Consider the following 14,307-nt stretch of genomic DNA (forward strand, 5'->3'; position numbering starts at 1 on the left):
TGTCAGTCTGGGCACAATGGGAACCACAGTGAGACACAAGGTCAGTAGAGCTCCTGACAGGAGCTTCAAACAATGCATTTCTCTAGAAATCATCTGCCTGCCTGTGCTCTGCTCTGTCCATCCTCTTCCCTTGCCCAACAACAACTTCCTGACAGCAACTTCCTGAAGTTTCTTGAAACCCTTTGCAAAAGTTTCTGGACTTTTCTGAAATGCACAAGAGTGACTTACTGTTCCCTAATGCCACTGGTTGAGTGTATGTTCTATAAGGGAGGACAAGGGAAAGTGTCTGTGTGTGTGACAAATGGTGATACGATACATTTTGTGCAGCCCTGAGCAGTGGAAAGAATCCACAGTGAATGTATAATCACGGGGATTGAAGAATTCCGAGAGGTAATAATGTTACAAGACAAGTAACATGTTATCATACATTCAAAAGATTATTTTTTAACCCAATGAAGAGGAGAAATCAAAACCGTTGCTTGGAAAAATGAGCATCAGAAAATGAGATGTGCATAGTAAACAGAAGATAAATAATAAATATTATTTTTCCAAAATGGCTAGTAGCTATATTTACATGCATTTTGCAAGTCAAATAAAAAAAAATTTAGGTAAAAATCCTGAAACATTGAAAAGACATTTGAATGATAAAAAATAATCAACCTGCTATTCTGCTTAAGAAAACAAATGGCATCTTAGACATCCCATTAGAATCTGAACTGTTAAACATACTTAGTTAATGGCAACAGCAAAACATAAGGGAAAGACATGCTATGCATAATTCATTCTCTAAATCCACAGCAATTATTCCCCCAAGCAACATGCAAATATTAAATAAGAAACTGGCATTATCGGCGTTTGCAAATATGCGATAGGTCGACCTATGCCGAGTTGTTTATTGGCTTCTTTAGTGAAAGTGAAGCACTTGTGGGATTTGTTGGGGAGAAGTATCATGTTTATGACAGTAGTACAGTTTTGTATAATCCCTTCTTAGACTAACCAGCGCTGTTGCTGGGCGAATCCATTCGTTCTGCTAGCTGATTTAACCCAAAGTGAATGGACTCGTTAAATCTTGCACATGCTGGAAAACTCAGGATACACCGTTCTTTAATCCTAAAAACAGCATCCACTACATGTGCCATGCTAATCGACCTCTGATTTACTCAGTTTATGAGGTAATGAGAAGCATGGTGAAGCCATTTACAACCTGCATTAAGTTAATCAAATGCCAAATAGGAAATGTGTTTATTAAGCGTGCTACTGTGTGCTATATTTGACACGTAATACATAATCAAACAGTTTGAATCAAATTTGAGCTCCTTCTTAAGTAAGGACTTCCATTTGCCAAAACTGTCCATTACGAAATGTAGAAAGCCGAAGGGAAATCTTTGTGAGACAGAAAGATATATCAGAATATGTGTGCTGAGTGTAATCCTCTTTATACAACCTCTGGTTGGTAAGTGGGTGCCATTTATTGAACCACAAAAATCAATTCACTGAAAAAAGACCTTCATTTGTTGTTTATTGCTATCTGTCACATTCAAACTGCAAAAGCGCCTTATCTAAGTACAGGCGCTGGGAGCTTTAGCAACTAATTGAGCCCATAAATGGACAAAACCCTAGTGAAAATTTCCATTGGCAGACTCTGATGAGGATAAACATGTTGCCAGGTTGATTGTTGGTGGTACCATGTATCAAATAACACCATGTAACTTTGAGCCAGTTTTTAATTAACATAATGGAACAGTTCAGCTAATCAAGCTGTGAACTAAAGGATGAGGAACACAGTAGTTTTACACTGCCAGACCCCTTGACTTTTAAATACTTAATTTACTGTTGTAAACATGATCAATCATGGAACTTTTAACCATTTTCTCAAACTAAATGCTTTTGTGAACGCTTTGTGAGTAGCTTACTATTGACATAATACTGGTCTTTTTTGAAAGTAGACACTTTAATTAAGAGTTAGAATCAATTTAATTCATTAAGAAAAATGATAAATTTCAGGTTCGAGAAGCCGTTTCACTCAGAAATATACATCACAACAAGAAAGATAACTATTTCATGCCGACTTTAAAGAGATAGTTCACACAAAAATGTAAAGTCTGTCATCATTTACTCACCCTCGAGTTGTTCCAAACCTGTATGAATTTCTTTTTTCTGCTGGACACAAAATATGGAATATGGAATATACAGAATATGGGTATGGATACTATGGAAGTCAATAGGGCCCATCAACTGTTTGGTTACTGACATTCTTCAAAATATCTTCTTTTGTGTTCAGCAGAAGAAAGAAATTCATACAGGTTTGGAACAACTTGAGGGTGAGTAAATGATGACAGACTTTCCATTTTTGGGTGAACTATCCCTTTAAGACCGGCCTCTAGCTGTGCACATGCATCATAAATGAGCATTCCCAGTCTAAATACTCATTTGGGTCAGCATAATTTAATGTAATATCGCAAGAATTATGATTATTACTCTAAAGTATGTGACGTAAACATGACAATCCATCAACATTTATCGAAATATGCATTTAAATATGTATTACAAGCCCTACTGGAATACTTGAGGTGACAGATTAACCGAAGCTCACTTGATTACATGGGTGTGTGCTTCCTTATTACATTTATTAAGTCCCTTTTAGCATGTTTTGATGTATACGCCTGACACAAATGAATATACTGCTGTTTTTATCATTAAACAGTGATGTAATATTGAAGCAAAAGTCTTATATATATATAGTTTTATTTATATTAATGATAGTAGGCCTACAGTTTGCAGATGTAAATAAATGTAAACCAACAGATCCTCTGCCCCAACAGGGCCGGTGCTATAATCATTTTATGGATCAGAAAGCCATCATGTAAGATATATCAGCCGAGAAAAGGTCAAAGCGTGGTACTTTCGAACAAAGTTGAACTAAAGTGCACTGAAGTGCAGATTGTGAGGGAAGATAATTTCACATCCCTGAAGTATCTCTGTTTGTATTTGTGTGTGGGTGGGATTGTGTTTATCTGTACTTTTTTTAAGATGCAGTGTAGGAAGCTATAAGGAGGTTGCTGTTTTTTGCTTTTGTTCTTCAATTAGTTTTTTAGATCCCACGTGGTTTGATGTTTGTTATTGAGTGTAATGCAATTTATACATTTTAAGTATTTAAATACTTTTTTTGAAGCCACTGTACATGCAAACTTGATATCATGATGCCTGACTTAAGTTAACCTGTCATATGCTTTTGTTTTGGTGCAGTTTCCCCCCCAATATTATTTAATATTGTTTATCAGAATCCTGCATGACAAATCAGTTTTCCATTCTAAATCTGAATGAATGTTCTCTCTCTCCTATCTGGCCTCCTGACAATAGGGACAGGTTTCTGTGAGGTTGGATAAATAAAACCCTTACGCTATAGCTATGCTATGGTCAAAGAGCCCTTTTCCCAAGCCTAGCACTTCACCTGCTGAAAGGAGATATGCGTTCTTATGAGTGCAGCTCCACAGTTAAAGGGATTTGAGCTGCTTTCATTAATGCTCCATCACTGAGCAGGAGAAGCTTTTAGAGCCAGCTAGGGTTTATCTCCCTGATTGAATCATTCTTTGAATGTGGAAACACTCAGCTAGGAGAAAAACCTGAGGTGCCATCTTTCCATGCTTCTTTCTTTTCGGCTGTCTTTACTTTGGGTTTGCTCTCCCTTTCTCTCTCACACACTCTATACCACCATTATCTAAAAAAAAAAAAAAAACGAAGATTTTATCAGTCCAGTCTTCTCGCAACCAGAGCAATAAACAGACAAATCCTCCCTCTTGTCGTTTTAGGTTTCTACTCCAAGGTGCAAATGTATCATAGTCAGTGAACTTTAAAGAACACCGAATTAATCCCAAACGTGGGCCCCATTTATCAAAGGAGTCCACTGTTCGTTATTGACTTGTAGGCCCTTGCAGGCCTTTTCAGGGTTTTCAGAAACAAATTGACCAATAACACCCACCAGACATGTGCTGATATAAGGTAATACGATATATCACGATAATGAACGTGCACGATTTTGTTATTGTGGGCACTTCAAAATACCGTCAATAATTATTTATTATGTATTATTCCGATTTTTAGATTGCATTTTAAGAATAGTTTACCCATCAACTGTTTAAAATGCACAAAACCGCTGTATGCTGCATCAAAGAGGCACACACTGATATAAACAAGCCCAACACGCATGAGTAGCGTACGGCCGAAGGAGTGAAGAAGACACACTGAATGAAAATGCATATTCACTCTCTGACAGCAGATGGCGCTGACGGAACAGCAGAAATGCAGCGGTTACCCCGGTAACACCCATAAACAAAGCAGCCGCGCTGCTAACTTTTAGTATTTAAATGTTTCAAACAGCCATTCAGATTGTTGTATTCACAATGGTGTTCATCACAGCACCAAATACATAAAGACTTAATGCTTTTTATTTTCAAATTTAAAAATTTTTATATTTTAATCTGGACTACAACATGTCCTTGGTTTTGTTTGCATGTTCTGATCTGTTCATTCACACTTTACAATAAGGCTTCATTAGTTAACATAAGTTAATTAATTAGTTAACAAAAACTGACACTGAAAAATACTTCTAAAGCATTTATTAATCTTAGTTAATGTTAATTTCAACATTTAATAACACATTATTAAAATCAAAAGTTGTAACTGTATTATTTAATGGAGCTGAGCTAACATGAACAAACAGTTACTAAACCTTTTAACACTTTTTTTTTTTTTTTGCAAATTATTTCAATACTGAGATAATACCATACCGTGATAGAAGTTTCAGCAATTATCACAACATGAAAATGTGATACCATCACATCTATATAAGGGCTTTCCGTGCAAGCTTTCCTTACAGGCTTACGTCACTTTCGTCAGAAATGCCACTGTTTAAAGACGTGCTCACACCTGATCCTCGAGCAATGCCAAGTGTGCCATTCTCACTAGTTCTCACAATAAACAAGGGTTATTCAGAGAAACCTTGCAGCTGAACATAATCACTGTATATGATGAATATTATTTATTGATTTTATTATTTAATTTTATATATGGATTATATAATACAATTAGGCAGCGGCTATTTGCACTAAGTGACAATAGCGATAGATTATATTTAGCCTACACCATGTAAAAGTATCAGTTCTTTGCAATAATTGTAAATAGTAATTGTATGCTATCTATACTTTATATTGGCAGATTCTATTTGCATCTTAGTAATTTTTGTACATTAGCAGGATACAATAAAATCATAGAGTGTAAATGATAATATTTATTAAAATTAGTAAATGTATGCTGCCTTATTGGGAGAATAAAAACCCTCTGCACACCTTCCCCTAACCCTACCCAGTAAACACTTTTAATATCATTAAACACTTGTTTGCAGTTTATTTCCACTCTAAGAACATTATTTTCATTTTATTGAAAATAAATGCAAGCTTGGCAAAAGGTAGATTCAAACCCACGTCAATCACATTTGTGAGCCTTACTCGCTACTGCTGCACCACTGAAGACGTTAAATTCTGTGCGTCTTTTTTAAAACTTGAGTGGCCCAACCAGACATTGGTGGGTGGAGCTGGTGTAAATAGCATTTGCCAACAAGGGATGCTATTTGCTCTTAGTGTAAATAGACACTCTGATACAATTAAAGGGATAGTTCACCCAAAAATGAAAATTTGATGTTTATCTGCTTACCCCCAGGGCATCCAAGATGTAGAGGACTTTTTTTCTTCATTCGAACGCAAATTATGATTTTTAACTGCAACCGCTGCCGTCTGTCAGTCAAATAATAGCAGTGATTGGGAACTTGAACAATAAGAGTCGAAAAAACTTCCATAGACAAATCCAAATTAAACCCTGCGGCTCGTGACGGCACATTGATGTCCTAAGACACGAAACGATTGGTTTGTGTGAGAAACCGAACAGTATTTATATAATTTTTTACCTCTAATACACCACTAGTGAGGTCTGATCGCGCTCTGACAACGGAAGTGATGTCTCGGGCTCATTGAAGTATATGGGAGAGACATCACTTCCGTCATCACAACGCGTTTTTTGACCTCACTAACAGGAAGCTGAACGAAGTTGGACATAGTGGTGTATTAGAGGTAAAAATTATTTCTCGCACAAACCGATCGTTTCGTGTCTTAGGACATTAATGTGTCGTCACGAGCCACAGGGTTTAATTTTGATTTGTCTAAGCAAGTTTTATTTACTGTTATAGTTGAAGTTCCCAATCACTGCTATTATTTGACTGACAGACGGCAGCGGTTGCAGTTAAAAATCATAATTTGCGTTCGACTGAAGAAAAAAAGTCACATACATCTTGGATGCACTGGGGGTAAGCAGATAAACATCAAATTTTCATTTTTGGGTGAACTATCCCTTTAATGTAACATACTTTAATATAATTATAGTCATGTTAGGTTAAAATTTCATATTTATATAACTTCTTAACATGATTATAGGCCTGTACAGAGTAAATGTTTTTTGCGTACGAGTGCTTTCAGCTGTTCCTGTATTTTGTCGGAAATTTAGAATGATTTTTTCTACAAATTTTTGGGTGAATTGTGATTCGTTCCTATGCACATTTCAATCTCAAATATTAAATTGAGTTATTTTAAAGAAATATAACTCAAGGACACCTTTAAAGCCAAAATTCCACACTTATAGAAATAATATGATTAATACTTATCTAATAATGACAATACTAATACTAATAATAGTTAGTGTGGAACACTAAAAAGTTTTGGGTCATTAAGATTTAAAAAAAAAATTTTGAAGGAAATCTTTTATGCTCAGTAAGTATTTTTCAAAAAACAGTTATATGGTGAAATATTATTACAATTTAAAATAACTTTTCTATTTGAATATATTTTTATGCAATTTAATCATGATGGCATGACAGATAGATAGATAGATAGATAGATAGATAGATAGATAGATAGATAGATAGATAGATAGATAGATAGATAGATAGATAGATAGATAGATAGATAGATAGATAGATAGATAGATAGATAGATAGATAGATAGATAGATAGATAGATAGATAGATAGATAGATAGATAGATAGATAGAGATAGAGAGAGAGAGTACTGACCCCAAGTAGTGTACATGTTTAAGTGTCCAAATACTTTTTGGAGCTGCAGTTCTTTATTTTTACATTGAATAACAATGACTTTTTTAATATATTTAGTCTGTAGGGGTTGTTGTTGTTTCTTGAACTTAACATTTAGCAGATGCTTTTCATCCAAAGCGGCATACAGTACACTAATTGCAGAGACAATCCCCTAGGTACACCTTGGGGTTAAGTGCTTTGCCTATGGACACAATGGTAACGGAGCAGGATTGTTTGCTCGTTAACTTTCCCATTTCCTTGGACACATGGGATTGTACCTCCAGCCCTTGTGTTTGAAGCACAGATCCTTAACCATTACGCCACTGCCCATTTCTACTGCATTACCCCATGCATTATCAATGTAAGTGTAATTAAAAGATGCTTTACTGGAGCTGTGGCGCAGCGGTAGACTTAAGTGACTTTTCAGTTCTGATGTCCTTTTTCATGTGCAAAGTGCATGTGTTTGCACTGCAGTGAACTCTGTGAGAAACAGCTGCTGAGGGAATATGACAGTATATCAATCATTTGTCAAGACTGAGATATACCAATGTGATTTACCTGTCATTTTAAACCTGAGAAGTTCCACTCTCCCATTTAATCAAGTGAAGACCTGAATTGTGTGTGGAAAGGTCTAACCCCAGAGATTATACAAGAGATTTTAACACTTCCATGGCCATCAGATTAACCTACCTGACTCCATGAAGTCATTGTTGAGGTTGACCCAGGACTCTTTGCTCTTACGCAGACTCTCCTCCATAGCTTTGATGTCTGCAAAGGGGCAGTTACAATCAGGAAACTTTGCGGAGCAGCGGCACCAGCAGTCATTGTTGCGGCACAGTAGCTCGCCCTCTGAATTACACGCCACGTAACTGAGCGCCGCCTCCACAAAACGATTCCGTAGAAACTCAGGAAGCACATCCTGCAGACCTGTGTGTGGAAAAAGAGAGAAATATCTGTTTACTGTCATTTTAGACTGTGACCTAAACTGAAATTTGATTCCAAGACTAGACAGAGATTTTTTAACACTTTTTCTGCTGCTAAGTTGGTAAACAAATTCAGAATGGTATTTGGATTTGTTATAGTCTTATATGTTTGGTCAACATCTCAAATTACCACTAGGTCTGGCATTCCCGTATAAACACCAAAAAAATAAAAAATAAAAAATCAATCCCTGAGTCATATGACACCACTATGAACCCACCCATCATCTGTCCTCTGGCTATCCTCTCCTCTCTCCTCACACCGTCTGTCTTTCAGAGTAATACGTTTTCTATTTTAAGTCTCCATTTAGAACAATACAATAATGCAGTGGCATGAGGTGGCACTATATATAGGGTAAAATGGGGCTAAAGGCACACCTTAGGAAAAATTTGCTTTTCACAACTCCCATAGTGTATGATTGCAGAAAAAAATATATATATGCTTTTATTGAACATTGATGGAGCAACAGATTTTGTATGAAAATAACTCATAAAAGTGGTTTGTTTGTCTAAAAAAACGTATAAATGTTTGAGGTGGCAAGGTGGGGTTGCCTCTCCAGCAATGGGCAAAAGGCACAATTGATACAAATACTTTAGCTAAAATAATGTTTTTAATAATGTCTAAGTTAATACTTGCTCAAAAAAAATCACTGTACTATTTTTGGTTTATTTTGATAAAATAACTAATTTTTGTTCGATAAATATGATACAAATACAGAAACAACATTATTTAAAAAAGTAAAGATTCTGAAAGCATTGAATGAGATCCCATAATAATTAAGTAGCAACAAATAAATATGATATTTTATTATATGATATGTTTCATATCATATTCTTTAAATATGATGGTTTCATTATAAATATGGTGATTATCTCAAAGGTGGAGGACAGACAACTGAATCTAACCATGTCATGTCAACAAATGGAAAAGTCAGCAAGCTATTTATTATCATGTTAATTATTGTGCCTTTAGCCTCAACAGCAGGGGTGCCTTTTACCCCAAACACCATACTTTTACATATTCTTCCGTTATTGAAAAACTGTTGCTTTAATTACCTTGAACAAAACTGAAAATCATTAACAAGACCTTTGTCTCAAAATATAGTCAATTTTATTGATTCACATTTGCTGGATAAATCTACAACATTTGAAAAAACATTAAATATTAGATCAAATTAGCACAGAATCGTTGGCGGCAAATGCCACGTGGGCACATATAGCGCATTTGCGCTTCAGGAGTCCCCAGTTCAAGTCCCGGCTCATGGGCATTTACCGATCCCGTCCCCCACTCTCTCTCCAACTTTGCTTCCTGTCAACGTACTGTCCTGTCATAATAATTGCAAAAAAAAAAAAAAAAAGAATTAAAAAAATAAAAATTAGCAGCTTCGCGTTGCTGTCTGTGATCTCGTCAGACAAATTTCCATGGGCATCATCAAAAGTGGTTGTGAAATAAAGTGCTAAGCTGATTTATTTTGCGCCTCCTTGTGGTTTAAAAGAGAATGTGCCTTTTACCCTGGTGCACCTTTAGCGTCGTTGTACCCAACTGTATATATAGTGACTTTTTTTTTTTTACTTAAAGCAAACAGCAAAGTACACTAAGTAGTCTCATATTTTTACATTGCTTCAAAAACAGTTTAACAAAGAAATTTTTTTTATGTGTGTGTTGCTTTTATTTGTTAAGGTAAACCATTGGTTTTTTTTTTTTTGGTTTTTTTAATAATAGTAACCTAATTTTTGGACCATTAGTTAACAGATCCACTGCACGTGTAATGAGGGTCACAGGTCCACAGAGGTGCATCTTTAATTTAAGCGATCTGAGTGGTTTCTAATCACAGACTCACTCACAGATCATCATTTCAAAGTTCAAGTTGCAGTGTAATTTCAAGTGCATTTTAATTAAAACTTGACTTTAAGTGGTGAACCAGATGTCTAGACTGTTGTGAACATGATAGGTGGGTATTATCACTTTCGCTTTTTTTTTTTTTTTTTTTTTTTAACAGTCTGATATTTTAAATAATATTTTCAAAACTTACAAATATCACTGCAATGAAGGTTTGTTTCTAATGTTTTACAGCCTTGAATTAGCTCAACAATACAGGACAGGCTGAGTTGGGAAACAGAGCGCATGTAAAGTGGGTCAGAGAGACAGACAGCCTGACTGCTCTAACAGCATCAGTGATGGGAGTCGTATTTGGGACGGAGAGGTCTGCTATGTCAGCGCAGTAATGGGGTAATGGGATGAATAAAGACCAACAATCTCTGTGGCAAGGTCATTCGGCCGTAAACCTCTGTCATGAACGGCAAGCACGCTGCAGACAGGGAATCAATGAGGCTATCACGAAATTCTCCTGCCCGATTAGATATTTTGATAGCAGGCAATGGAAGAATTGACATTTGCCCGGAAAACTAATTATTGATTTTTTGAGTGATTTGGGACAAGCGGTAACAAGATGGTACAATTGTAAACAGGGTCCGAAATTAATTGTTTGCCACACTTGCCAATAGCAGGTGAATTGTGGAAATTTTGCATTTTTCTTTACAAGTCATGAATCTGTGTTTAACATTTGGCTTTTTTCTTTTTCTTCTTTTTTAAAATAATTATATTTATCTTATATAATGTAGTACACTACCATTGAAAAGTTTGTGTGGTAAAAATTTCCAGTGCTTTTGAAAGAAGTCTCTTATGTGCACCACCGCTGCATTTCTTTAATACAAAAATACAGTAAAACAGTAATATTGTGAAATATTATTACAAATTAAAATAACTGTTTTCCATTTTAATATATTTTAATGTCCCCCTGTGGTGAAAATCAAGACAATTAAGACAAACCAAACGCTATTCCGTTATGTGTCCGACGCTGTAAAAAGCAATACCATTGTGCAGCTTTTACCACAGTAAGTTGACCGAGTGGATCTCGTCTGAGCTCGAGCGTGTGATTGGAGGGGGGCTAATTATCATATTCATAGATCCATGTATATTAAATGAGGTACATGAGTACATTCAAGCTATTTTAAGGCATTAAGAATTTTTTCACATTTAAACGTAATTTTGGTGATCAAAGAGGAGTTTTAAGGGTTAAAATTATTGACTACAGGGGGACTTTAAATGTAATTTATTCAAAGATGAATTTTCAGCACCATTACTCCAGTCTACAGTATCATATGATCCTTCAGAAATCATTCTAATATGCTAATTTATTACTCAAAAAAATTTCTTCTTATCATTAATTATGAAACCAATTGTGCCACTTAATATTTTTGTGGAAACCCTGATAGATTTTTTTTCAGGATTATTTTGATAAATAGAAAGTTCAAAAGAACATAATTTATTTGAAATAATAGATTTTTTTGAAGTCTTTACTGTCACTTTTGAACAATTTAATGCTTATTTGCTGAATAAAGGTATTCATTTCTTTCCAAAAAGAAAAAAAGAAAGAAAGAACCAAACCAGTTAGTTAATTTTGGGCCTTGATTGTTAATAACATGTAGAGAAATCAATGCAGAACCCCTCTGTTCATTTTTATAGATTTGATCTCCAAAGGTCTTCGCATCGATACTCACCTATGAATTACTTACGAAAGCATTCAGTGCTGAATACATTAATCCACCAGCTATTCCACCACGTAAGTGAAAGATTCAGATTTCACAGCCCAGCTGTGGGTGCTGAACACCTGCTAATTATATTATGTGAGAAAACGCTCTTCACAGCTTTACCAGGTCTGACAGCCTTCAAGAAAGAATCAATGCGTTTTGCCTTCATATTCAGCCTTTTTAAATTCCCTTCCCAGTGTGAATATTTATGATGTGTTCCTCAGTATTTATCCGTCAGATTGTGGAAAAACAAGAGTCATAATTAGATGCAGTCTTCGTCTTAAGCTTTGGCTTCTGCTGGGTAGAGAGCCAACAGTGTGGGGAGCCTCACAAAAGAGACTGACTTGGATGGCTTTCATACCGGAGACAGCTAAATAGCTGCTCTTGTGCCCCCTCCTCCAGAGTCCTCGGTCTTTTTAAAAAGAACTAGAGGAACGTGAATTTTTCCTGTGGATTATTTCAGTCATCTACGGAATTGACAGCTTGATGTCCTAATTTGAAGGGGTCTAAATTCTGCCCTCTGAAAGGACATGGTGCTTTGATTGCAAAGATGTTTTGGAAGTCCCAAAAAAAGTGAAACAGAAAGTGACACAAATAAAGACCAAACTCTTCTCTCTACAACCGCCCACCCCCCCCCCCCCCCCCCACATTTCCTTTCCCAAGTGCTCAGCAAAAGATAAGCTTTGGTGCCGAACCCTATGGCTAGCTCATTAAAGTAGTTACACGAATCTGGGCAGCAGGGAACTTGCTTCAGGAGATGGCAGTATTAAGTGGGTTGACAATTTAAATGTCAATGTCAAGAAGGCAGTGGAAATTGGCGCAGGCCACGTGTATAATTAGCAACGGCTAGCAGCTTAAAACCTTCCTTTTTGCTCCTTTCAGTCTTGTTACTTTCTCTGTTTCTTTATTTCTGCTCCAACCACCTCTGACTTGTGGTGACACTGCTGTCGTGAGAGTGTGAGTTGAATTAATGCAAGTCTAAATGCCTGTCTTATGATTACCCTTCACTTGCTTTTTGAAAGCATGGAAACTGTATTGTAATACTGTAATGTGTTCCTCGAACACTTTTGACGTGGTCCTCATTATAATGTATTCTGGTCAGGAACGGAACCGGTACATTTAGATGCCAGTCAAACTTCCCATGGGCAGAGTTTGCTTTTTGTGTCATCTAAGGGCGTGGTTATGTGAAACAGATTGTGCGACAGTACTGAACTAGCGTGGAAAAATGAATTCAAAATGTGACAGCTGTTTATGCATGTTGTTAAGATGACAATTTCACCAAATATCTATTAAAAAAAGCTAAATCTTCTGGATTTTCTTGTAGATATGTAGTTTTCACATAAACACATCTTCCTCAAAAGCTCTTACAGATAAAAGAAAGAAAAAGAAAAATATACTATACCGGTCAAAGGTTTGGAAACATTACATTACTATTTTTAATGTTTTTGAAAGAAGTCTCTTATGTTGCCTGTATTTATTTTATCAAAAATACAGAAAATATTATTACAATTTAAAATAATGGTTTGGTATTTTAATATTCTTTAAAATATAATTTATATCTGTGATGAAAAGCTGAATTTTCATAGGCCATTACTCATGATCCTTCAGAAAATATTGTAATATGCTGATTTATTATCAATGTTAATTTTTTTTATAAACTGATACTTTTTCATGATTCTTTAATGAATAAAGTAAAAAAAAATAATGGCATTTATTTAAAATATAAATATTGTGTAACAATATACACTACAGTTCAAAAGTTAGGGGTCAGTAATTTTATTTTTTGAAAGAAATTAATACTTTTATTCAGCAAGAATGTGTTAAATTGAAAAAAAAAAAAGTGATAGTAAAGACTTATTTAAAAGATTTCTATTTTGAATAAATAATGTTCTTTTTAACTTTTTAAAAAGATATCATGGGTTCCAAAAAATATTAGTACAACTGTTTCCAACATTGATAATAGCGGTATAAAACCATCATATTAGAATGATTTCTGAAGGATCATGTGACACTGAAGACTGGAGTAATGACTGATGAAAATTCAGCTTTGCCATCACAGAAATAAATTATATTTTAAAGTGTATTAAAATAAAAAATAAAAAAAAACATTATTTTAAATTGTAATAATATTTCACATATTACAATTTTACATTTTTCAAAATAAATAAACAAATAAATGCAGGCTTTTTGTCTTCCTTCAAAAAAAAAAAAAAAATATATATATATACAGAGTAATGTTTCTAAACTTTTGACCGGTACTGTATATTTACCATTTTTTTAAATTCAGTTAATTCTGAATTAGGCTCCAGGATGAATGAATTTGTATGTTTCTGCAGTAAATATACCCCCCCCCCCTCCCCCACCACCCCAATATAAAAAAAGAACTTCTGGTTGTACATCACCAGTGCAACTGATACAAGTAAGACCAGACATAGATTCAGTGTTGTTCTTCTGAGGTCCAGACTGCTGTCATACCTTTCAGATGGATTTTATTTTCTGGGCTGTGCACTAAGACAGAGCTGACGGAATCCAGGCTGTCGTAGTTACTGCATCCAAGAGGCCCTGTTCTGGTCTCTGTTACCTAGGAAACAAGAAGATATT

At 35.3% G+C, this 14,307-nt stretch overlaps 1 protein-coding gene across 1 annotated transcript in view; it reads right to left on the reverse strand.

Moving 5' to 3' along the window:
* brinp2 (bone morphogenetic protein/retinoic acid inducible neural-specific 2) overlaps window positions 1–14,307 on the reverse strand; it is a 65,219-nt gene that overhangs the window by 23,935 nt on the left and 26,977 nt on the right. The window contains exons 4-5 of the mRNA XM_067363293.1: window positions 14,182–14,287; window positions 7,826–8,062 (exon numbers count right to left, since the gene is read on the reverse strand). Of these exons, the coding sequence (XP_067219394.1) occupies window positions 7,826–8,062; window positions 14,182–14,287 (343 nt within the window). The remainder of the gene's footprint in view (window positions 1–7,825; window positions 8,063–14,181; window positions 14,288–14,307) is intronic.

This window comes from Chanodichthys erythropterus, chromosome 16, assembly GCF_024489055.1.
Source record: "Chanodichthys erythropterus isolate Z2021 chromosome 16, ASM2448905v1, whole genome shotgun sequence".
In the NCBI taxonomy this organism is placed as follows: Eukaryota; Metazoa; Chordata; class Actinopteri; order Cypriniformes; family Xenocyprididae; genus Chanodichthys; species Chanodichthys erythropterus.